Source organism: Microtus ochrogaster, chromosome 22 (assembly GCF_000317375.1).
Source record: "Microtus ochrogaster isolate Prairie Vole_2 chromosome 22, MicOch1.0, whole genome shotgun sequence".
In the NCBI taxonomy this organism is placed as follows: Eukaryota; Metazoa; Chordata; class Mammalia; order Rodentia; family Cricetidae; genus Microtus; species Microtus ochrogaster.
Genome location: NC_022023.1, coordinates 12762785 through 12787080, shown reverse-complemented (window position 1 = coordinate 12787080; position 24296 = coordinate 12762785). Strand labels below are relative to the sequence as shown.

The following is a 24296-nucleotide window of genomic DNA, read 5'->3' as shown; positions in this document are numbered from 1 at the left end:
CAGGTGCGAGAGTTAGCCGAGAAAAGGGCTAGAGCTAAAGAGTCAAGCAGTGATTAAAAGAATACAGTGTCCGTGTAATTATTTCGGGTAAAGCTAGCCTTGCGGGCAGCGGGGTGCTAGGGACTCAGCCCCGCCACTCATATTACTACACACAGTATTCATTGCTATTGTTTATTATCATTAGTTATAGAACAGGAATAGAAATAACAACACAGTGACTGAAGAGAATTGCTCTCCCTAACGGGCCCATCACTGGTCTACACACCATGCTCACCACTTCACCTGTGTTACAGCACACATCCATCAGAGCAACTGACGACAGCACACAGTACACTCCCACCTTACATTCAGGAAAACAGAGCTTAGAAAGCTGAAAAAAAAGCTGACCCAAAGTTAAATGAATACTACATGCGGAGTTAAAGCTTGACCTGCGACGTGGCTACCATACTTGGGCCTCAGAGACAAACAGACCAGCAGAACAGCAGAGAAAGCCCGGCACAATCCCATACACAGAGAGAGCGCAGAAACTTCAAGAACAACTGAGCTGGGCTAGCTGACAATGGGGGTGAAGCCTGCAGGTGTCCAGTCATCTTTTTCCGCTCCTCCGCGTTATATAGCATTAGTTAGTGTATGCCAATTTACACTACAGGGAAAAGAATACTCTGCCCTGGCTTAGCACATCTACCAGAGCAGAGGTGAGAATGAGAGCAGGTCGCCCCCAGTGGCCGATGTCCTTAACTCAAAGGCAGTATAACTTATATGAAAAACATTAACCAGAAGACAGAAAGAATCAAGGTGGGGATGATGACTGTACTCAGCTATATCTGGAAACAATGTATGGTATAAAGTAAGTATTAAAACAAAATAGGTAAAACAATCTTATGGAATACAATTGATTGCTCCACCAAAACACACTAAGATATGAAAGAGTATTAAAGACAAAGACTCACAGGAGACATAACGAAGAGTAAAGGAACTGTTACCCTCACGTATGTTCTAGGAAAAGATAAAGGATGCATCATTGGAAGCCTCAGGAGTACGTTCTTCTGTTCTTCAGTATTCTCTCGTGTCTGAGATATTCACACACATAATCTCCAGGCTATTTGAAAACTGCGCTATATGGAGCATTGACTGCTTATGTGGGGCAGTGAAAATACACAGCTACACACTCATCTTTAACTCTTCGCTTACTGGGCTACCAACTCCTTCCTTACCCACTCTCTGGCTCACACACTTCTTCCTCAGGCAGTACCCTTCATCACACATGCATTCACTCATCAGTTCTTTCATTTCCCTTCAGAATTAAAATTCTAGAAGAGTCTTAAGCTCAAACAACTATTTTTAAAAAAAGCTAAAAAACAAACAACAAAAACCTCTCTTACACAACCTTTCTCTTAAAGAATAAACAGACTTGGATTTGAAGAGAAGAGACTCCCTAGGATGAGGTGCAGCCTGAAGGGCGAGACAACACAAGCACCAGAGAAGGAGAGAAAGATCTACTGAAACACACTGCTGGGGTCGGGGATGACAGGACAGACTCATTCATAGAGATTTCCCCCAAATCCAGACACTTTATATCTCCACTCTATCTCTATAATATTTATGTAATAGTTATCTAAATGGACAAATATTTTTCTTAAGACTTAAAATCTCATCGTATAAAAAGAAACACTCTGCCACAACATAAAAAACAATAAGCATAAATACACACTGACATAAATATGCGGATGAGAGGGGCCACTGCCCTCCAAGAGCGCACTTTGTATTTTAGAAAAAACTAGGCGTTAACACTCAGTGACAGTTTTTAAGCAGGAGATCTAATCTTCAGGGGGAAGTCTTTGCAAAGATTATTCTGAAGGGGTGGGGAAGAGATGGTTCAGTGGGTAAGGGTGCTTGCCACCAAGCCTGAAGACCTGAGTTCAATCACCAGGACTGCCATGGTATAGGAAGGAACTGGCAACTGACTCCCACACAGTGTCCTGACCTCCACAAAATAAGTAAGCAAGCAAGCAAATAAATGTAAGATCTAAAAAACCCCCCAAAACCAAACAACAAAAAAAAAAAAACACAAAAACAAAAAAAAAAAAACAGTTCCCCCCCCCCCAAAAAAAAACACATTTAAAAAAGGGTTTGAGAAAGATCACTCTGGAGCAGGGTGAGAAATACACTAGAGAGTCTCAGACAGGGGAACCAGCTTAAAAGTTGCTTCAATTATTTCCAGATGACCAGGGTCTCTAAGAAGGTCTGCTGGGATCCAGGCTCTGCCTCTGCCAAGCCTCTTCTAGAACCAGACTGGGATATCTGAGCCCAAGCCAGCATCCTTGCTTATGCTAACACATCTCATCTGGGAAGTGAATTTATACTAAGGAATGTTACCTCCTCCTCTTCTTCTCCTGCCTGGCCCTGAGCTCTGCAGTGAACTGCCTGCTCCTCAGAAGACGTAAGAAGAGCAATCACCATGCCATACTTTCTGTCCCTGGTCCTGGGGACTGAACACTCTTCAGATCCCTGCCATGGAATTAGTAACTCTTCTAATAAAAACTTCTCATTCCCCAGCATCCTCCTTAGTGTGCTCTTGAACCACCAACCCCATCCAAAACCTAACTGGATCTACCGAGTTTGGGGGGGGGGGGCAGGAGCTATGGAGAGAACACATGAGGAGCAGACAATGGAGAATGGAGGGGTTTCCCAAGACTCTGAACTTGACAATCCTCTGTAGAACCTGCCACCCCTGCAGGCACGATCTACAGAGAACTGCTGATCAGACATCCAGTCTGTACTGAGGGAAACAGACCTAGAGACAGGGCAGGCCGACTGCATTGTACCCGACATGTTCAACGAAAGGCTGACTATTGTTAATACAGCTATTACTAGCCTTTAATTTATATCAGTTCAAGTCAATACTCCAAAGTTAATTTCAACAGCTTTCTTCTACAGATGTGACAAAAGAACAGATGAGCAAACAGATTCTAAGTGACTCCAGGGCAGGGGTGAGGAAGAGTGGCAGCATCTGTGCCCTCCACCCGCACCCCAGCTACATGCCTACCAGTCAATCACAGGCCTTTGCCCTAGTCCAGCCCCACATCCCCTTTGCTTACCTTGGCTTGTTCCGAGGCAAGGCTTTCGCATCAACTGCAAACATTTTGGAAACAAAGATGATAACTGGGGCAGTGTCTTCACTTCCACATTTCATAAAGGCTAAATAAACAGGGAGCAAAATGTCACTGCTTTTCCCAAGATTAAAAACGCGATAGTTGTGAACAGCAATTCATTTAGAATGCAGCATCGTCTACACGCGTTAGCTCCTTACAGCTGTGATAAAGCAAGAGTTGGAAGACTTAGCAGAAGAAGCAAAGCTGAAGGGAGGAGCTGGCAGAGGCACTTCTGGAGACGGGGCTTCGCCACCTTCAGCAAACCCTAATCAAGGTTCCTCCACATCCAAGGGAGAAGGCACAGAACAGAGTCCTGCTACCAGGATCAAAAGCCAACAATGGAGTTCCTTAAACGTTTTTCTAATCCCTTATAATGGCATGCTAAAGTAGACAATAGGCAAAAGTGATGTGTCATCAGGGCTGGAGAGATGGCTCATCAGTTAAAGAGCATTGGCTGCTCTTCTAGGGGACCCAGGTTCGGTTCCCAGCACCCACATGGCAGCTCACAACCGTCTATAACTCCAGCCCCCACTTCCGGCTTCCATGGGCATCAAGCAAGCATGAGGTACACAGGCATGCGTACAGACAAAACACTTGTATGCAAATAATGATAATATTACTAAAGCTTAAAATTAGTTATCAGGATGGTAACATAGTAACAAAACTCAGAAACATAGACTCAGTGCCATAAGAAGTAAGCTCTTTCTAAGCATCTAACATTTAACACAATTCCATGTCAGAACCTCAGAGATACTGACTTTTTCCAGAACCTAAACACAGGCATAAAACCACTGATTATCAGCTTTTAAAAAACTCATTACCTCTTATCAAAATAATAAAACATTACAAAAAGAATACAAACATTAAAAAAGTTAATCTTTTTTTTTTTTTTACAAAGAATAAAACATTAAAGAAAAAATCAAACAAACCAAGTGGTATGCTTTTAATCACAGCACTAGGGAGGCAGAGGCAGAGAGATCTCTGTGAGTTCAAGGCTAGCCTGGTCCACCGAGTGAGTTCCGGGAAAGCTAGGAAACCCTGTCTCAAATAACAAAGATAAATAAATAGATAAATAGATAGACAGACAGAAGAAAATAATGAAATATAACAAGAAAACTACAGGAAGCAAGGGTGAACAGTTCTGAGCATGTCAATAGCATCAGTCGACTGCAGCTAGAGAACACGCAATTGAGCTGCTTGGCCCAGAGAAGCAGGTGGAAATGTTGGGCGGTAGCTGGATTCTGGATATACTTTAAATGAAGAATCCCTAGTTCCAACAGAGTGGGTCCAGTGGTGTGAGGTCAGTGTAAGAACCACAGAGGACTCCAGGGTCTTTAGACTCAGCAGATGAAAGGGCGGGTGCAGCTCTAATTACAGCAGGAATAATTGGAAGAGCAGGTTTGGGAGGCTGGGGTATGTCAAGTCTGCAATGCTTCTGAAGCAGAGCAGAGGGAAGGCGGGGCTGGAGGTGGGGGTGACAAGCTATGCAAGGCTACTGAGTCTGGAGTCCACAGAGCTCCTGTGCACGCACACAGATGGGGAAACTCTGAGTACATAGCTGTCATGGACAGTCGGAAGGAAAGGCGAGTTCACCAAGACTGCAGATAAAATGAGGTGTAAGGAAGGGATGCTGTGTGTGACATCCAAAGGGAAAATGCTGGGGACAAAGCAACATAGGAAGCAGCTGAGTGTGGAAGTCAAGAAAGGCCAGGTTCAGAGGAGGAAGCAGCAGTCAACTATGTGAATGCCAGCGAGAGATGAAGCAGACGAGGACGGGAAACTGTCTGAGTAACCAAGAGTCAACAGTGGGCCCAACTACAGCAGCTTGTGGACTGGGGCTGCAGGGGTTACAAATTTCAGGATGAGAAGAACTGGAGACAATGAACACAGAGGAGTTCCAGGGTGCCCAGAGCCTGGAATGCTGGTGGCCCTCATGAGGAGTGTGGACCAGTACAGTCCCAGGAACCACTCCTTCAGTCCCTAAGAAGCAGTCACAGCAGTGACTTCGTAGCTCAGGGAACGCACGCTGGGCATGCGTTGAGGAGCAAAGTGGGAGCAGCAATGAGATCAGAAGAGCAAGCAGGAAGGAGGCTGGGTCACGGCTGCTACCCAGAGGGCTCAGCACTATGCTACAGTAAAAGGAAAGCTTTGGAGAGGGGACATGGTCAGTTTTAGCAGTGGTCATTAGTGGGAGTGATGTGTGACAAACTGGCCTTCCTGTAAACTAACACGCAGCCTGGACTGTGGGCAGTCAACAGTGTAGTACACCGCAATGTGCCCATCACTCCTCACCTGCTTTCAGGGCTTGGGTTTCCGGTGGAAGAGACTCAAATGTCTGTGATCCTGTGCACAGCAGTTTTTCCACACGCTCCGATGTCATGTCAAGAGGACTGGGCAGTTTCTGACACACCATAGCTGAGGCCTGTAGTCAAGGATTCTACACTTTCAGAGTGACAGGCACATTTATACAGAGATGCCCGGGCAGCAAGGGACATTGCTTTCTGACCCTGCTCTCAAAACCTGGACCTGCTTCCAGAATGGCAACTGACTCTAAATATCTACTTCACGAGTCTTGTGAAAAGTTTTATTTTATCATATCAGCTATTTTATTGTTATTGCATTTTTTAGAGGACACATATTGTTTTAAGAAGAATACTTTATAAAATTAATATTAACTCATGTTATGTTAATTTTTCTAGTATTTCATATTGGTTCAAGACAGAACAATAAGTAAACAGAAAAGACTAACATTGATTAGAATGGGTTATTTCTAGAGGGTTATCTGATTGGCAATGAAAAACTGTTTTTATCTTATTTTATAAAATCCATCTCATTCCAGAGCACAAAAACAAAGGATACAGAGAACAGCGTGGGATATCGGGAGCCACTGGCTACAAATGGCATTGATCTGCACTTTAGGGTCTGAATGTCGTGCCTCCCGGGCTCCAATTCTTAATCCTAAAGAAGTCACAATTTTATCAATTTTTTCTTTGTCCCTATGGGAAAGATGAGAGAGAGAAGACATAAACAGATATGAATGCGTAGCAAGGAAAATTAGCTTAATTTTGACACCTTTTATTTTTTGCATGTTACTTTTTCAGAGGTGGCCAAAAATAGTAAAGGGGCCCTGACAAACAGGCTATGCTATCACTTTCAGACTCCTTAGAGCCGTGCACAGAGCACTGCTGTACGATTTACTGAAACAAGCGATGCCTACTGGCCTGGCTTTACCAACAAACGCTAGCATTCTGCTTCTGTACATGGGTTGATAAGTTTATATAAAGCCAGCTTTCTTTTGCACTTGTCCCAGGTTCTTCCCTAGTTCCCAATCTGAACTCTCCCATCACAATTACCGTTTCTTTAAACTGTGCTTACATAAAGCAAGGCCCAGCTCTTCTTTCAGCCTCTGCTCTCAACAGCCCTGCAGGCCACAACACACTGCTGCTCCAGCCCTTCATCTCCCTTACTTGAGCCATACTCCTCTAATTGTTTCCAAGCCCTGTAACTAACTCAGCCGTGAAGCCCTGTTCACTGTCCCAGTCAAGCTCAGCTGTCTAAGAACAAATGACCCCGCCCAAAAAGAAACAATTTTACAAGAGCCTTACTTTTTCAAGACCGCGTCATACAAACTCCAAATATTTTCCAGGATCAACTGTACAAATAAAGGTTTCTTTCCTTTGGCCTGCACAGAAGAACATGTCAGCTTCAGTGCCTGAACATTGACACAGCCGCGTTCTCACCCCAGCACTGTTGTATTTATGCTAGAGGACTTACTCTGGTAAAGACAAAAGTCACGCTCTACACAGCCAATAACTCATTACCAGTAAGCCACCAATTCTCTTCCTCTAGGAACCAGAGGGGTGCTGAAATAACGTGAGCATCTGGGGGACATACCTCAGCGGCTGACCCACAACTACCATCAAAAAAGCCCACAGCCAAGCTTCGAGCTGACTTCACTCAGAGATGGGGCTCTCTTCATAGGCCTCCATTTCCTACGCTCAGGTTTCTTCCGTTCTTAAACATGGGAAACTGTTCATAAGAACAGGCATTCCTCTCATTGCAGACTTTGTTTTTTATTTATGGAATAAACTGGAACTCCACAGAAACAGTGCTTGAGCACAAGACGTGTGCACCTTTTCCACTTCTGTGCCACAGGAAGTCCTCCGTGAACTCCTCTGCACAAGCTAAGGCCAAGATGCTTCTATAAAGCTGTACAATACAAGTTTTCTACAGCCAACAATCTAAGCAACACAGACTACACTACCTGATCAACTTTCATAATCTTCTTAGCCTTCATGTTTATATAATAATCTCCCCACAGGGTCTTCAAAAGAACTTCCTTCTTGATGCCAATTTTTTGACTATAGATTCTGGCGAAGTGCTCAATTCTGAAAGAGAACCAATAGTGCATGTTATAGCAATAACAATGAATATAGCTAACACTTCACTCTTTCTTTGCCATACACTATTCAAAATACTTTGTACGTACTACTAACCCTAATATTTTCAACTGTCCTACAAAGTTTGCTCATTTTATAGAAAGGGATAATGATACGAAGATATTCCATAGGTAGTGAGATTGGGATTCAAACACAAGCAGGGTGACATTGACGTCAGTGTCACTGTCCAACATTCCATACACTGGCACGAATCAGAATGTAGACTGCAGCTCCCATGTGAAATTTGACAAAAAGTAAGGAGGCCACCAACCATAACTCTACTAATTACAGAAATTATGTTTGGTCTCCACTGCCATAAGCACTGTTATTCACAAGGGAAATGAATCTAGAGCCCTTAATCTGCCAAAACTAGAGAGGTAGCTTCCTGGAGTAATCAGTGAGGAATGTGCATTTCCTCAATTCTCATCAACCCCCACAGAGAAACCAGTCAGCACCAGTTTCCACCCACTGGAGAGGAGTCAACCAGCTGGGAGGTGAAGGGCATCCTCTGGTTAAAGGGCTCAGGAAATAGTGCACATTATCAAAAGCTTGTCTAGAGTTCTCAAAGTCCTAGCATCTTAGAAGATGCAGCACAGGAACAAGATGAAAAGGCCTCTATACAGCTCTTCAACACGATGCCTAGAGCTACAACTGCAATGATCAGAAAGGTAATCGATCCTTGGTTGAAGGTGATATGGTCATCCATGTGGAAAAGTTCAAAAGAACCAATAGAACTGTTGGTGGAGCTAATAAGCAACTAAATCAAGATTACAAGCAAAGCTAGCATAAATAGTCAATGCTTCCCTACAAGCCAGCAGGCTCAGCAGCGAAATAAGTCTATAATCTTACTCCACATCCTGCCATCAGGAAAATGTAGTGCTACATGTGTATCAGCATGGCCTGATTCCAGAACAGCGACACCATGAAAGGTTGACACGGGTGCAGAACAACGGGTACTCCACTAATACTGGTAGGAATGCAACAGTACCGCCTCTTGGGAAGACAGTATGGTGGCTTCTTAGATGGCTAAACATGCTCACTTGGGATGCAGCAGTCATATTTAAGTATTCACATAAACCGAAAGCATATGTCCATGAAAAACACATGCAGCACATGGATGTTTATAGCAGTTCAATTCACAATTTCCAAAATTTGAAGCAAGCAAGCAAGCAAAGTGTCCTTTAAACAAGTCAACAGACAAACTGTGGTACAACCAGGGATATTGACTCAGCACTAAGCAAACACAGGGAGGCATCCTAAGTGTTCACTGCTGAATGAATGAGGCCAATGAGCAAAAACTACAGCCGACTTGACTATGTGGCATTTTAGGAAAGTCTCAACTATGTGAGAGTTAAAACACCCAGGGTTGCCACTGGTTACAAGGAGGCAGGAATGGATAGACAGAGCTACGGTGTAAACTTCATTGTTTTTTGTTGTTTTCTATTTTTCTCCGCTCTCCTCCCTTTCTCTCTCCTCCCCTTCAGCCCTCTCCTATGATCCCCACACTCCCTATTTACTCCGGAGATTTTGTCTTTTTCTATTTCCCATGTAAATTAGATCCATGTATATCCATCTCTCTTAGGGTCCTCATTGTTGTCTAGGTTCTCTGGGATTGTGATTTTTAGGCTGGTTTTTCTTTGCTTTATGTCTGAAAGCCACTTATGAGTGAGTACAAATGATATTCGTCTTTCTGGGTCTAGGTTATCTTATTCAGTATGGTGTTTCCTAGATCCATTCATTTGTCTGCAAATTTCAAAATGTCATTATTTTTTTTCTGCTGAGTAGTACTCCATTGTGTATATGTACCACATTTTCCTTATACATTCTTCAGTCGAGGGGCATTTAAGTTGTTTCCAGCTTCTGTATATGACGAACAATGCTGCTATGAACATAGTTGAGTATTTGTCCTTGTGGTATGGTTGAGCATCCTTTGGGTATATGCCCAAAGGTGGTATTACAGGGACTTGAGGTAGATTGATTCCTAATTTTCTGAAAACTCGCCATACTGATTTCCAAAGTAGCTGTACCAGCTTGCACTCCCACCAGCAATGCAGAAGTGTTCCCTTTACCCCACAACCTCTCCAGCGTAAGTTGTCATCAGTGTTTTTTATATTGGCCATTCTGACAGGTGTAAGATGGAAATCTCAGAGTTGTTTTGATTTGCATTTCTCTGAGGGCTAAGCATGTTGAACATTTCCTTAAGTGTCTTCCAGTCATTTTAGATGCTTGTTTTGAGAGTTCTCTGTTTAGGTCTGTTCCCCATTTTTTTTATTGGATTATTTCTTTTGATGACCATTTCTTGAGATTTTTGTATATCTTGGATATCAGCCCTCTGTCTGATGTAGGGTTGATGAAGATCTTTTCCCATTCTGTAGGCTGCCATTTTATCTTGTTGGTCATGTCCTTTGCTTTACAGAAGTTTCTCAGGTAAACGTTTTCTATTTGATTCAACAGTTACTTACTGAGCAGGTTTTCTTTTGGGTTTTTAAAAACATTTTCAAAAAGATATATTTCTCCAAAATCTGTATTAATATTTACTGCTAATTTCTGGAGAAGTCAAACTATTCTATATGGATGATAATGCAGGGTACAGGGCCACAGGTGAACTCCAAGGGGTCTCTGAGTGCTGAAGACGTGTCAGTGCGTGTTTCCCAATGACAACGAAGGAACTATATTGGTGAAGGATCACGGTCACAGAAAATCTACATATGGATGAGAGTGTCTGTGAAATTTGTACTTTCCTCTCAATTTTGTTGTGACTCCAAATCTGCAGGTTTATTTTTAAATTCATTTAAAAAAAAAAAAGAAAGAAAGAAAGAAAGAAAGAAAGAAAGAAAGAAAGAAAGGAAGAGGAGAAATCAGATACCAGCCATTCTCCTCACTGAGGAAGGAATCCAAAGTTAGCATACTGAAGAATTTTTTGTTGTTGTTTTTTGGTTTTTTTTTGTTTTGTTTTGTTTTTTTTCCTGGCCGTCCTGGAACTCACAAACACACACCCACCTGTGGACCATTCTTCCCATGCCAGAGGTTAATGCGAGATGAATTAAGTGATGTTATTGAGAAGCTGCAGGAGCTGCAGGCAACAATCACGGGAGGAAGGAGAAATGCTGAGGTCATCAGGCAGTGGCTCAGAAAAGTGCAAACAGGATAGACCGCTGAAAATAAATAACAACTGACCCTTCTTGCTGAGGACAAAGGCATAGAAAAATACCCAGAGGTCAAAATCCAAATTACAGCTCTAGCGGCTGAGGTTCGGAAGTGCTCAAGAGTCTCTTACTTTCTCTGTAATTTGCTACGGTGTAAACTTCACTTTCAAAATGATCAAGTAGTTACTCATTTAGAAGTTTTCCTCTTAATTTCCCAAAACTTTAGTTTCTATAAAACCCATATTACTAGTTACTATTGTTTTGCCTTTTTTGAAATGGGAAACTCTTCTTCTCTCTGTAAGTTCTTATCTCATTCCAGAGACCTGGAGCCACCTGCAGCTTTCCACTAGAGAACCGTGGACAGAGTACTAGTCTCTCTCCCCAACGAGGAATGGCAGCCCTGGCTGTCCTGAAACTCAGAAAGCAGGTCAGCCCTGCACCTGCTGATGGATAAGCCGCTCTTCAGCGCCTCCTTTTTCTGTGCACATTTGATTGACAGCTCCCAGTCAAACCTTCAGTATCTAGATTCTGTTCACTGTGTTTTCGCATCATTATCTTTCATGTGGCAAGTTTCCAGATGGCCTTCTCCTTCCTAAATTTAATAAAGAATATCAAGCTTTTGCCACAGCTATTTGGATGAGGGGGATTTCTAGTGTGAATTGTTTTTACTTTCATCTGCACTTATTTTTATGCTCAATTTATTCCTGTTTTTGTTTCTTTGGTGGCTTTGGAACAACTTGGTTCTTTGCGCTGAGTGTGGATTAATCCGGGCACGAGCTCTGTAAGTCATCGGCCATGTTAGGTCTTTGGTCACTGGAGATGTTCATGACTGGAGATTCTACATTAAACCCATAAGCTGAGCAATTATTCTCTGCATTTTTAAGCACATTCAGCAAAACTTCAGCAATCTTTTTGGTCACCAGTCCTGTGTCAGCTGGGTACACCTACTGATGACACCATTATGCCACCAGCACAGCACACATGGCTTCTTTAAAGTGAGATCATTCAGAGGCTTGGTGGCATTTGGACATGCATACCCTTGATGACGTGGGTGGGTGGCTTCATGGGTGTTCTTAAAGTGAGCACGGAGATCTGAACCTCTTGATTTGCATGATTTTGTAGGGTTTTCTGTGTCAAGAGAGAAGCGAACCATCTCTACAGGTCACCTCAGACCACTGACAGATGAAGTACAGTGTGGTTTTGACTTCTTGTCTCCAGAATTCTAAAATATGCTAATTTGTGTTACCTAAATCAAACTGTATTTCCTTTTATATTTTAGAATACAGTCACATCAATGCCCCATCTTAAATTCTAAAAGTGGCAAAGACTCTATCAGCAATACTCTCTGTGAGACTACGGATCATAAGACATTTGCCCTGCTGCTCAGGCCACAGTCCTGAACGCTTCCCGAGTCCAGCATACTGCATGCAGACAGGGTAAAGTCTTCAAATCTTCCTCTGGATGCTCTTCAGTTTTTATTGCTTAGCAAGCACAAAATCCTCATTCACACGACCCATCCCCCACTGTCACTCAGCGCTTCCATCCTTTCTTTGTCAGACACTTAAAATATTGATGTTCCGAACACAGTTTCTCCATTCTTGAGTTCTAATTAACTTTCTCTACAGAACAATTTCAAACTAGCTCCCACGAATGCCTTCTGAATGTATTCCGAAATTCTATAAGCCCCTGCCTCGCTGACTGACAGCTGCATTGCGGGGCATGATCAAGACATATCCTTTGCCCTCTGAGACCCCAGTGCGTTAACACTCACTGCAGGAAGCTTGGGTTTGGCACACAGAGACGAGCAAAACTGCTAGGAAGGGTGTTTTCACCGTCTCTTCTTCTCTGTTTTTATTCTACAGGCGGTGGCCTCCATGCTGTAACCTAAAGTAGCAACTCAGGGTTCCCAAGTATTCTCCCCCAGGGCAGAGTCCCTGGATTAAGTCCCCTGATTAAAAGGTCACACTTAGGCAGCAGACCTAGGTCCACCCTCCAGCCTTTCTACCTTGCGGATACCTGTGCTGTCAACGCTCCCACCCACTGAGTACAGAAGACAGCTGGGAGGACACAGTCTGCGCTCTCTCATTTCCAACAGCATTTTCTCCTCAGCTAACTAAACCCTGCTGACAACAGGCGTGAGGCCGTCCATCGATCCATCCAACCTTGTCTAGCACAGAGAGTGACGACTAGTAATACCTAAGACTGGAGAAATCTGAAAGGGATATGGAAGTTACCCTTTTGCTCTCCATTCAGGACTCTACTCCTTCTCCACCCACAGAGAGCTTCCTCCAATTTGTCCGACTCAAATGAGGATAAACCATGAAATTATGACAATCACTACTGTGGACAAGCCCTCCACCTTGTGGCTCACCAGCAGAACGCTCACAGCTAGTGCACTAACAGGGCTGGGCTTGTAACAGAACAGAGTGAATCACTTTCTTTTCTTTGTATGAGATAAAAGAGTTTGGCTGTAGTTTATGCTGACCTAAAACTCTCTATGCAGCCAGCTCATATTCCCCCCAAACTTGTGATCCTTCTGCCTCACCTTGCAGAAGTGACACATTATAAGTATGAGCCTCCATGCCTAGCTATAGTAACTTGATTAGAAATCATTCTAGCCCAATCTTCTTATTTTTCAGAATATGACCCCACCAAGCTATGGCACAGGCAGGGAAGAGTTCCTAATCCCCATTCTCTCCTTACACTCAGGCCTACATTTATTTAGGTTTGCCATAGCCTTTCAAGCACAAGGACTAAGGTTAACCATAATCTATAATTTGTTAAAAAGAGCCCCAGCATGCACAAGTCAGGGTTAGGTCTCTAATCTACAAGGAAGATCTAAGAGAAGTACCATGGTTTTAAAAAAATAAACCTAAGGTCGACTTTAATGTTAACACCAATTCTGTCCCTTAGTAGCTGAGCAAAGCTGAACAAATCCTCAGTGCTTCTAAACCTGAGATGACAGGATGGGTTTCAAAGATTATTATGAGAATTTAATCAAATAATTCAAATCAAATGCCTACCATATGTATATACTTAATATAGCTTTTTCCCATATTAACCTCTGTTAGCATTGGAATAAGTGTACTGCTCGTCGATGAACAGAAGCTTTATAATCACAAAAGTCTGCCAAAGAGGAACTAAACTAAGGTTAGGGTAGGAGAACAGACCAAGTAACTCTGGTAAAGGCACAACAGAAACTTAACAAGGGAAGGGACAGCTTTTTCAATGACACGAGAATAGAAAAGTCAACTTCAATCCAAGCCACATATGTTACGCAAAGTTACTAACTCAAAATGAACCAGACTTAGATGTAAACACGAAGGCAACAAGAGACATGAACGTGGAAGAGAGGCTGGTGAGAAAGGGGAATAATGGGGGACAAGAGACGATGAGTATGATAAAAATATAGTATTTACATGCTTGAATAAAAACATTTAAAAAGGAAAGAAATCTTCAGGGTCTTCAGGGAGGCAGTTATTCGACTTGATTCAAAGTGTAAAACTCAGAAAACGTGGTAAGCTGATTGTGGTAGCGTGAATGTAATTGGCCCCAATAATCTCACAGGGTGGTGGCACTGTTACTGTGGCTTTGTTGGGGTGGGTATGGCCTTGGAGGAAGTGTGTCACTGTGGGGCAGCTTTGAGTTTCCTATGCTCAAGATACTTCCCAGGGAGTCAGTGGACTTCCTGATCCCTTTTGGTCACGAAGTAGCCTGTACCACATCTGCCTGCATGCTGCCATACTCCCTGCCATGATAATGAACTGAATCCCTGAACTGGAAGTGAGTCACTCCAACTAGATTGTTTCCTTTATAAGAGTTGCTGTGGTTATGGTGTCTCTTCACAGCAATAAAAACCCAAACTAAGATACCGATTCACCAAAATTGAAATCTTTGTTCTGTAAAAGACACAGCCAAGAGGATGCAAAACCAAACCATAGACCAGGAGAAATACTTTCAAGGCGCAGGTGAGACAAAGGCCCGACACCTACAGTTCACACAGAGCTTTCAAAGCTCAGCTCCAGAAACACAACTAGACAAAATGGACAGAAAGAGAAATAAGACCACAGAGGTGGAAAATCCAGGGAAAGACTGACCAGCACTGGCTGTCGGGATAAGTGGATTCAAACCACACTTCTCAGCACATATCCCAGAGAAGGACCAGAATGACAACAGTGATGTCAAATCATGAAGCAGGCCACAGGCACTGCTGCAGGAATGTAAGGCACAGAGGCCCTTCAGAGAGCTCCTTGGTAACTTCTTTACAAACTAAATTTCCTGGCTGGGGATGGAGCTTAGGTGGTAGAGTGTTTGCCTGGCATAGCCATACACTTATAATGGCCCCAACAGGAAAGCATCCAAATGTTCCTTAGTGGCTGAACAGATAAGCTGGTAAGTCTATACTACTGAATACCACTGGGGAGATAAAAAAAAAGGACCAACTATTACAGGCTGAGCACACCTAATCCAAAATCTAAAATCTAAAACTTTTTAAGTACTAACACAGCACCATAGGTAGAAAATTTCCCACGACCTTTTACATTCAGCTCTAGTCCAAACTTAAAATGCTGGGCAATGTTATGTCAGACCATGTGCACATAATGCAAGTGAATACTGGATCACAGCTTCTGTGCCATCCCCAAGACACTTTGTGTACATGTAAATATTTTTAAAAATCTAACTATGAAACACTTCTGGTTCTAAGCATCTCAGAAAAGGATGACTCACGCTTTAATATGTGCAACAATTTGTATCAGTATCAAGAAAAATTGTGCCAAGTAAAAAGGAAACTTAAAAAGGCTACAAGTTATTTGGCTCTACTATAGCGTACTGTTTTGATTTAATTTCCCTAACATTCTTAAAATAGCAAATTACAGAAATGAAGGCCATCATGGTGTCAGTCTGGGTTATGCAGGGCTTGAGGGGAAGCAGATGGAGCTGCACGGGACACAGTGCGGTACGGAAGCTCCATGAGGATGAAGAGAGGTCTCTAGCTGGCCCGTGTCCATGCTACCACTCCGTAAGTGACTCTGTCTTACCATTTTCACGGCATAAGCATGGGGCAAGGCAGGACACTGAGCAGAGGGTACAACATAACTCTATTAGTTCCTGTGATATGAAGTTACGGCTACATAAGAACAGAGTTAAAACACCAAGAGTAAGAGATGCGGAAGGGCTCACCCGAAGCCCCAGCCATCTATTGCGCTGGTGAACACCACATTGCCCTGCTCCGGGGAGAAGTACAGCTGAGAGTCATCGGCGTCCTCCAAGCCAGTGCTCCAGTCGTACACTAGATCGCCTTGTTCGGAATGGGTCTTCACCTGGGATTCTGTCTCTCTCTCTGCTCTTTCTTCTAGGACTTTAGAAGTAAAAAGAGTTCCTGTAAGTGCGTTAATCTAGGAGAGATGGCGAAATGGCAAAGTGTCAATCATATGCTTGGGACATGTGTGGGCGGGAACACACTGCCTATCGGTGACTACGGCTAGAGCCACTGTCAGAGCTTGAGTTCACTGCAGCTGACATTACAATCAACAAATAACTTACACGTATTAAACTGTTCTCTCAAATTCCAACAAACCGAAGGCTTCTAATAAGGCTTCCGAAGGGCCATCTGTGGGGACTGTTTTAGTCCTGGGAGGTTTCACTAAGAACTCATCCCATTCAAATCCCCAGACTTCAATCAACCCTTCTGGTTCCCGTACCAGCTGTCTGCAGTTCCTAGCGTTCTTCATCCCTCTTTCCAGTGTCTAGTCTCAAGTGAGTGATCTTACTTCCTACCTCGGAGTGAAAGATGAAGCCCACTACTCAGAATCCCAACCAGTCCCTATCTCCTAACTTACGCTCTGCTTACATCTACAAAGGCTGCCAGCTCTTCTCTTGCCGCTCACTGTGGCGAGCAGGCTTCTCGGTGTTTCTGCCAGGTAGGCAGGGCCTACAGCTCTTCCTATAGTGCAGGCACCCAGTCCCTCTCCATGCCCTACACTTGTCTTTCCTCCAGTTAGCAAAGAAATGTAGCCATGCTGCTCTGCAAGATGCTCAAATTCCTCTGCACGACACAGGCCTCGCATTTTTACAATGTAAGGCTTACACTGTTTTTGGTTTTTTATCCTTTTATTTCTGCCAGGTCCCATTTTGTATCAATTTGTGTCATGTGCTCTCAAATCTTAAGCTATAGCACACAATCTCCTTGACGGAAACACTGCCCATGCTCTCTCTGGCTTCATGACTGTGTACTTTTGTTTTGTCTCCTGTAAATGCTCTTCCTCTAACTTTTAACTCGGCAAACATTCATGGTTCCTCCATCTCAGTCTCACTGTGAGATTGTCTTCTCCTTTCTGGCTCAGACTGGGTTGAGCAGCTTCTGTGCTCTGAAATCACATGGGGGCGGCTGGTTGCTCTCAAATGTCTCAATTGTCTGTCTCACTCACTACACTGGGAGTGCGCTGAAAACTGGTGTGCCCATCCTATACATCCCTATACACTGATATCATCCCTCAGATACCATGGACATTTGGTACTGCATACATCTACACAGATGTTTGCTAAATAAACAAACCAATGTCTAAACAAACTTTCATCTAAAAACAAAAATACCATAAAAATATAACACTTCACTTAAAAAAAAACAAAAAATAAAATCAAAACAAAAAACCAAAAAACAGAAATTTTCAACATGAGAGCCTACCATGCAAGTCTGACACTGATGGGTTCTGGGAAACAAAAGCAACTCCCAAAAGCAGACCAGTGATGTAGGAAGGTCATTTGTCAATCTGTTGTTTCATTGGTTAATCAATAAAGAAAACTGCTTGGTCTGATAGGTAAGAAAATTAGGTAGGCGGAGTAGACAGAACAGAATGCTGAGAAGAAGGGAAGTGAGCCAGATGCCATGCCTCTCCTTTCTGGTCAGACATGATGAAGCCCCAGCCCAAGATGGAAGTACTCTAGAATCTTCCTGGTAAGACACCACCTCGTAGTGCTACACACATTATTAGAAATGGGTTAGTCAAGATGTGAGAGTTAGCTAGTAAGAGGCTAGAGCTAATGGGCCAAGCAGTGTTTAAATGAATACAATTTGTGTGTTGTTATTTCGGGCATAAGCTAGCCGGGCGGCCGGGAGCTGGCAGCAGGAACGCCAGCCCACAGCTCCCACTACAGACCAGTTCTGCCCTCTGCACAGCTGGTGACTCCAACGGACAGGAATCTTAAGTGATAAACTTTCAAATAAATGTATTTCTCCTAATACCCCCTCATATTGCACACTGCCTTATAGGCTTTCAGCCCAATTTTAAAATACTAAAGAATACTATACCTGTTCTAAAATATTCTTGAGGTGAGAGTAGGCCTCTTGGGGGGTGAACTTTAGCTCCACGATCAGGCGATCTAGCTTATTAATCACTAAGACAGGACGGATGTTCTCAAGCCAGGCTTGTCGCAGGACTGCCTGTGTCTGATAAAAACAAAGCAAAAAAAACCCCTCGTGATCTAAGACTAAGGCACATAAGAAAATCTCAATTAATAACACGTTCTCAGGCTACATTATAACCACCCAGACTAACTACACACACATACATGTTTACCAGGCGCTCTGCAAGTACACACACACACACACACACACACACACACACAAATTCAAAGAATCACAGAGCAAATGCCTAGCATAGCATATAGAAAGGTCACAAGTACAACAGTCCCAGAAGGGACTACCCCTGCTCCCCACCCTATGGCCTTCCACGGGACCACTATTCTACTATCCTATTCGGTTGTCTTCACGTCACCCACCCTGTCAGAGGCCATGAACACTGCACAGGATAAGGCTGTACTCCTCAAGTTGAGCCCCTTGTGGCCTCAGGGGAAGATGCGCAGAGACTGTATAGAGTACATCTTCCTGGAATATTAAACTTTCTCCATTAAAAAAATTAAACCTTTCAGTATTTTTTTAAGCATTAAAACAAAACATATATACTAAGAAAAATTCAAAACTGACTTTAGATTTTGGGTTTCTGTTTGCTTGTTTGTTTTGTAAGATGAGATGCAAGTTTAAGAAAACTGTTATGAGAAAAGAATTAGTCTTTCTGAATTTTACTTGCCACAGTTATTCGTTGACTATGGCCTTAGTGGCAAATTCTTGCAACTTTGCTAAGAACAGAAACACTAGATTTAGGATGTAGAAAAATGTCTTAAGTAGAAAGGATGTGTGCGCACATTCGTGCACACGTTCCAAGACTCCAGCAGAAGATAACTGTCCTGTCTAGGGAGAACTAGCTCCATACCATGCTACCAACAGCCTTCTATGACTTGAAAACTTTTCCCATTGGAGCAGAGCCTCCAGGTCCCTCTCAAACCTAACATTTTCCCACTTTTGCTTTTAGATATCCCAGACACATCTAACAAAGAGTGGTCACTATCTCTTATGACCTCGTTAAGATTCTGGGGATAAACTTCATCAGAGATTGGAACATTGTCAGATGTGAGACATAAAGCCCACTGTCTGCTGATGGTACAGAGCAACCAGCAGGGCCTCCTCCTCTCCACCCTCCTCGGCCAGTCAAACAGAAGACCATTCGGACCATAGGCCTCACCTGTGGACAGACCCCCTCCACAGCGTCCACCACAATGATGCACCCATCACAGATGCGAACCGCTGTTGATACTTCGGAGGAGAAATCCACGTGGCCCGGGGAGTCTATCAGATTTATCAGGTACTCCTCATTACCTGAAATAAAATTTGAAGATACATTTTCAGCTGTGTGGGCAAGCAAGCCTCTTCCTGCAAGCTTGGGAAGATGTTTCTAAGACTAAACAAAGCTCCAGAAGCCAAAGCTTCAGTAGGTCACTATCCTTCCAACTTTACCACTGCACATGTGGAATCAAACAGCCTCTCCAGCGAACACTAAAGAACTCCATCAAGAGCTTAGTGTATACCTACCACTGCGCTAGAGACGTTTAACACACACAACACATATTGGATTATCTATGAGACAACTAACTCTACTATTTTATACATTAGTTAGTTGAGATGGAAAGAAACAAATGCTTAAGGGCTCAGAGGTAAAAGCTCTTCAATGGGGCCTCAGATGCCTATTTAAAACAGGAAGTGGTTACCGAATTCAAACTCCTCCTATGCTTTCTCAAGGAGCTGTGTTTGGAACTGTGAGGAGCAGACATTACGTGCCAGGTAGTGCAGGCTCTACCTCCTTCAGTATCCCCAACAAATGTAGACTCACAGTGTGGGGACACCTCGACTGTATCTGGCTTGAGCACTAAATTCACAGAGCCCAACAAAGCGCCAGGCACACCAGGACATCTGGTCATCAACACATACAGAGATTTAACAGTGGCACACAAGCCATGTGAATAATAACCGTACTGCAGTTATAGAATATAATAACCGCACTTAACCCCCATTACGGCCAGATCTGATACCATTTTAAAGTCAAATCAATTACTCAAATGCTCTGATGTAAATACTTTACCTTTGCTCCTCCCCTTCACTTTGTGCTTATCAACTGCAACCTTATAGAATTACTACAAGGCCAAATGGTACAATCTACGGACCACATAAAGACTTTCTCTGGGCTATAATCCCAACAACTTAATGTGGGATGACAAGATAAAGTACCACGGCAGTACCACAGCCAGAGCTAACATCTGTGGCTCGCTTATTTGTGCCTGTCATTGTTCTAAGCCCTCCACAGTAGAAGCCCCTTGTCACAGAGCTGGATACAAGAGCACATACAAATACCAATCTCTAGGACATCCAGCTAGAACCTCACTCTGAGCCTCACAGTCAAAACAGCCGAGGCAGCCATGTGGCTTACATCTTGGGCAGTGACCAAGGACAACAGGCATGTGGGCAATGCTGGCCACAAGATGTCCAAAAGTAATCCCAGGAAATCTGTGGTGGAAAGAAGCGAAGCTTCAGGAAGAATTAGTAGGGGCCTAGCCTAGCTCACAACAGTCTCCCGATCTAAGCAAGTAGACTGGAAATGTAATTACTTGGTTCCTAGGCTTGCTACTGTTTTCTAGAAACTACTGTCCTCCATAAACTCTCTTGATGTCTGAAGTCCAGTTTGAGCATAAGTGAAATAAGAACAGCCATCTCAGCGGGATGCTCTGGGGATAAGCAAAGCCACACACGAGACATCTAGCTCAGAGTTCAGCCGTCACCAGTTTTGTCTTAATCTTGGCATCAGTTACATGCTTCACAGAATGAAGAAAAGCCATTGTCACAAGAGGGGAAATAAAATCTGATCTTTCAGTCAAGTGAGGGACAGTCAAGTGAGGAATCCTTCCCTCCTAGACTAACATGTGGACTGGAGGAAAGAGACGCCTGTGCCACCAAACACTTTCTGGTACTCTCTGGCCTTGGGTAGCCTGGCGGGGAGCAGACAGAGTTAGTGCCCTGTGGCTCAGTCTCTGGAGTTAAGGCAGAACCACAGGGCAGAAGCCACTGTGAGTGTGAATCCTGAACCTGCTCACCACGCTCACCCAGAGAGAAGACCCCACACCTGGGCTCCATTGCAGAAAAAGCTGCTGTGCTCCCATCTCCCCAGGCAAAGTAAATCCTGGCACAAGTGACTGCCACTTGTGTGAACCCCAAATGCCCACTTAATCAAGTTATGAGGTAGCTATATGAAAAGTATCTCTGGTTATTTTTAACTTACATTCAATAAATCATTCCACCCCAACTCAAGGCAGTTTGTATCTCTGTTTCTGTGCAACCTCCAAAGAATCATGTATCTAGAACATTCTAAGATCAAGCTTCCCAAAGCCAGAGTTTAACAAAAACATGTTAGGCCACTCAGTCCCCAGGGTTCTCTATCAGAAAGACAGTGAGGATGTGGATTGCTGAATTTCATGGTATGCAAGTAAAACCTGAATAAAGTAGGCAAGGGCAGTGAGAGCAGACTCGGATTTGGGGCACAACAATTAAAACCAACACTAGAGAAACCTTGAAGTTAAAAAGGCAATAAAAGATTACAATCTCTTCAAGTCTATAAAGTAGTACAGTTAGATCTGTGACCCTATTCTCTGAGTCAAGAACAGGAATAGAGCCCTTAAAACACGCGAGGTGGCATTAAACAAAAAAGAGCATACGTGAAATACTAACACTGGGGATTGGCGTGCTTAAAATGGTGGCTCACAGCCATCCTTAATGAGACCTGGCACCCCCCTCTGGCTTGCAGGCACACATGGAAGGAATGCTGTACACATAATAAATAAATAAATAAATAAATAAATAAATATTTTAAAAAAAAGTTCCAAAACTAGTTTGATATAAAATGGCCACACTCCGCACAGTGCCTCCCTTGGTTCCCGAAGATTCCACACTGTGAAAAGATGAACCACAGGTCACTCCATTAGGGAAATAAGTCTTTATTATTTTTTTCAAAATATCAAAATATACAAATTGTATAAAGTGTTCTAGCAGTGCAAAAATATGTATTTTGAAAAGCACGAATTTTATCATTATCTAGTTTCTGGGAGTATTTACTCTGGCAGTGTAAAATGTATCCTTCCAGAAGCACGTACACGTTCATACCTCAAAAAAGACTGCAATTGGCTTTTCTGTCTCTTAACATACCATTTTCATATAATTATAAATAACCTATATATAATTATAATTCTATATAATTAAGCATTCAAGCAGCATGGATGTAATAATTCATTTAGTCGTTCTCTTCTTAACATTTAAGTTACTGGCATGTTTTCACCAATACAAACCTTTTGTGACCATACAGTTCATGGCTTTTGTTTATAATTTCTGTCAGAGAATTCCTGTGTTGCTACCAGAATGACAAGATAGTACTGATCAGAGCAACAGGTGGCAGCGGTCGGAGGAAGCCACAGCTATGTAACTAGGACTCAAGTCCCATATGGCGGCCATGGAGCAGAAGCGGAATCCAGTCAGGAAAAGGAAGGCCGAGGAAGAGCCAGGCAAGTCCTAGCTCCTGACCTTCCTTGTGAAGAAGTCAACACAGTCACCTGGTGGAGGGGGGCAGCTGTGAACTGCCAGTTCTTCTGCCCTCACGCCAGCGAGAGGTCCCCATCCGCATCCAGGCCTGGACAGGCTGACTCTGACAACACATCATTTGGAGTAGCCAGAATGAAATGCATGGAACACAAAGCAAAGAAACCGAGGCATCTGATTAATTCAGAAGGAGAAGGGGAGGGGCATGAAAGATGAAAACCGAGTTCTCTAAAACACAGATGGGTTTACCTTCTGCATAGTGTAGTGAAATGGCGCTGGATTTCATGGTGATCCCTCTGACCTGTTCATCTTCTCTGCTGTCCATGTACCTTAACTAGAAAAGCACAACATATTTTGTTACTTTCCAGTGACGAAAATGCAACATGAAAATGGAGTTAGCTTTCAATTCAAATATATAAGCTATATCCGGCCCCTGTGGGTGTTGGGGTGGTAGGAGCTGGAGAAGCGAGGTCAGTTGAGGGGAAGCACAGATGGACTGAGAGGAGCTGCCACAGATGCATTCACTCAGCTTCCCAGAGCACTGCTCAGCCACCTCTCAGCCAGGAAGGATGAAAGGGTTCAAATCATGCACAAAGGCATCTGGGGTTCTTTCTGCTCATCACAATACGTGCGTGTGTATGTGTGTGTGTGTGTATGTCCATGCCCACACACCCTGCACAAAGGTCAGAGGAGAATCTGTAAGAGTGTGTTCTCCCTTCCTATCAGGTGGATCCCAAGAATCTCATGCAGGACATCAGGCCCCATAGCAAGCACTTCTGCCTACATGGCCATCTCATCAACCCCTAGAGCAGTGTCTGCAACACGATCCTCCAGTTTTCCTTTCGTTCTTGCATGCCTTGGGCTAATCTTCACGGTCTTATGCAATTTGACACGTTCTGTCGTTCTCTAAGTTCCACTCAAATCAGGCACAACAGCCAGAAACTGGTCTTTATTCTCGCTATTTTCTGCCTTTCTCTCACACCAGCCAACATACCCACCTGTGAAATCTTGAGATCATGTAACTGCTGATTTGCCACAAGTCACTTCTGCCCTTAGAGAATATGTAACAATGTAACAGAAAGCAACATACAAGTGAACTTTTCTCAATACCTATTTTATCTTAACTTAATGGGTTGCTAGTTCCTTCTACATGTTTAGATCACTAAAGAACAAAGCAAAGGGATCGGGACATTAGCGATAGCTAATACTCATTAAAGTGCAAAAAGTATTTACCAAATCTAACAACATACCTTGCCTGCCAGGCGGCTGGAGATGATTCCATTACTAGATATAAGACAATCAGCAAGGGTAGTTTTTCCTGTTAAAATAACATTAGTTACAATACATTCGTTTAAAGGGGCTAGCATTCTATAGTGCTATATTTTCTACCTGGGGACCTCACCAATTTCACTCGAAAAGCTGTCAGGTTAATTTTAAGCCCAGACATTTTCTTAAATTGAGGCAGACTTTACAGAGAGAAACATGACTTTGGTGAGGCAAATCACTACGAGACAGACCATCTTCTCCAGTGTTTATACTAGTTACTGCAACTTACCAACCTTTTATACTAGTTACTGCAACTTACCAA

At 43.3% G+C, this 24296-nt stretch overlaps 1 protein-coding gene across 2 annotated transcripts in view; it reads right to left on the bottom strand.

Annotated features, from left to right (window-relative positions):
* Positions 1 to 24296, bottom strand: part of Efl1 (elongation factor like GTPase 1) — a 100326-nt gene that overhangs the window by 72795 nt on the left and 3235 nt on the right. For both annotated transcript variants that reach the window (XM_005357682.3, XM_026784390.1), the window contains 10 exons: positions 23959 to 24026; positions 22958 to 23042; positions 19317 to 19450; positions 18047 to 18184; positions 15919 to 16133; positions 7417 to 7540; positions 6758 to 6834; positions 6012 to 6148; positions 5445 to 5567; positions 3099 to 3198 (listed from right to left, as the gene is read on the bottom strand). In XM_005357682.3, the coding sequence (XP_005357739.1) occupies positions 3099 to 3198; positions 5445 to 5567; positions 6012 to 6148; positions 6758 to 6834; positions 7417 to 7540; positions 15919 to 16133; positions 18047 to 18184; positions 19317 to 19450; positions 22958 to 23042; positions 23959 to 24026 (1201 nt within the window). The remainder of the gene's footprint in view (positions 1 to 3098; positions 3199 to 5444; positions 5568 to 6011; positions 6149 to 6757; positions 6835 to 7416; positions 7541 to 15918; positions 16134 to 18046; positions 18185 to 19316; positions 19451 to 22957; positions 23043 to 23958; positions 24027 to 24296) is intronic.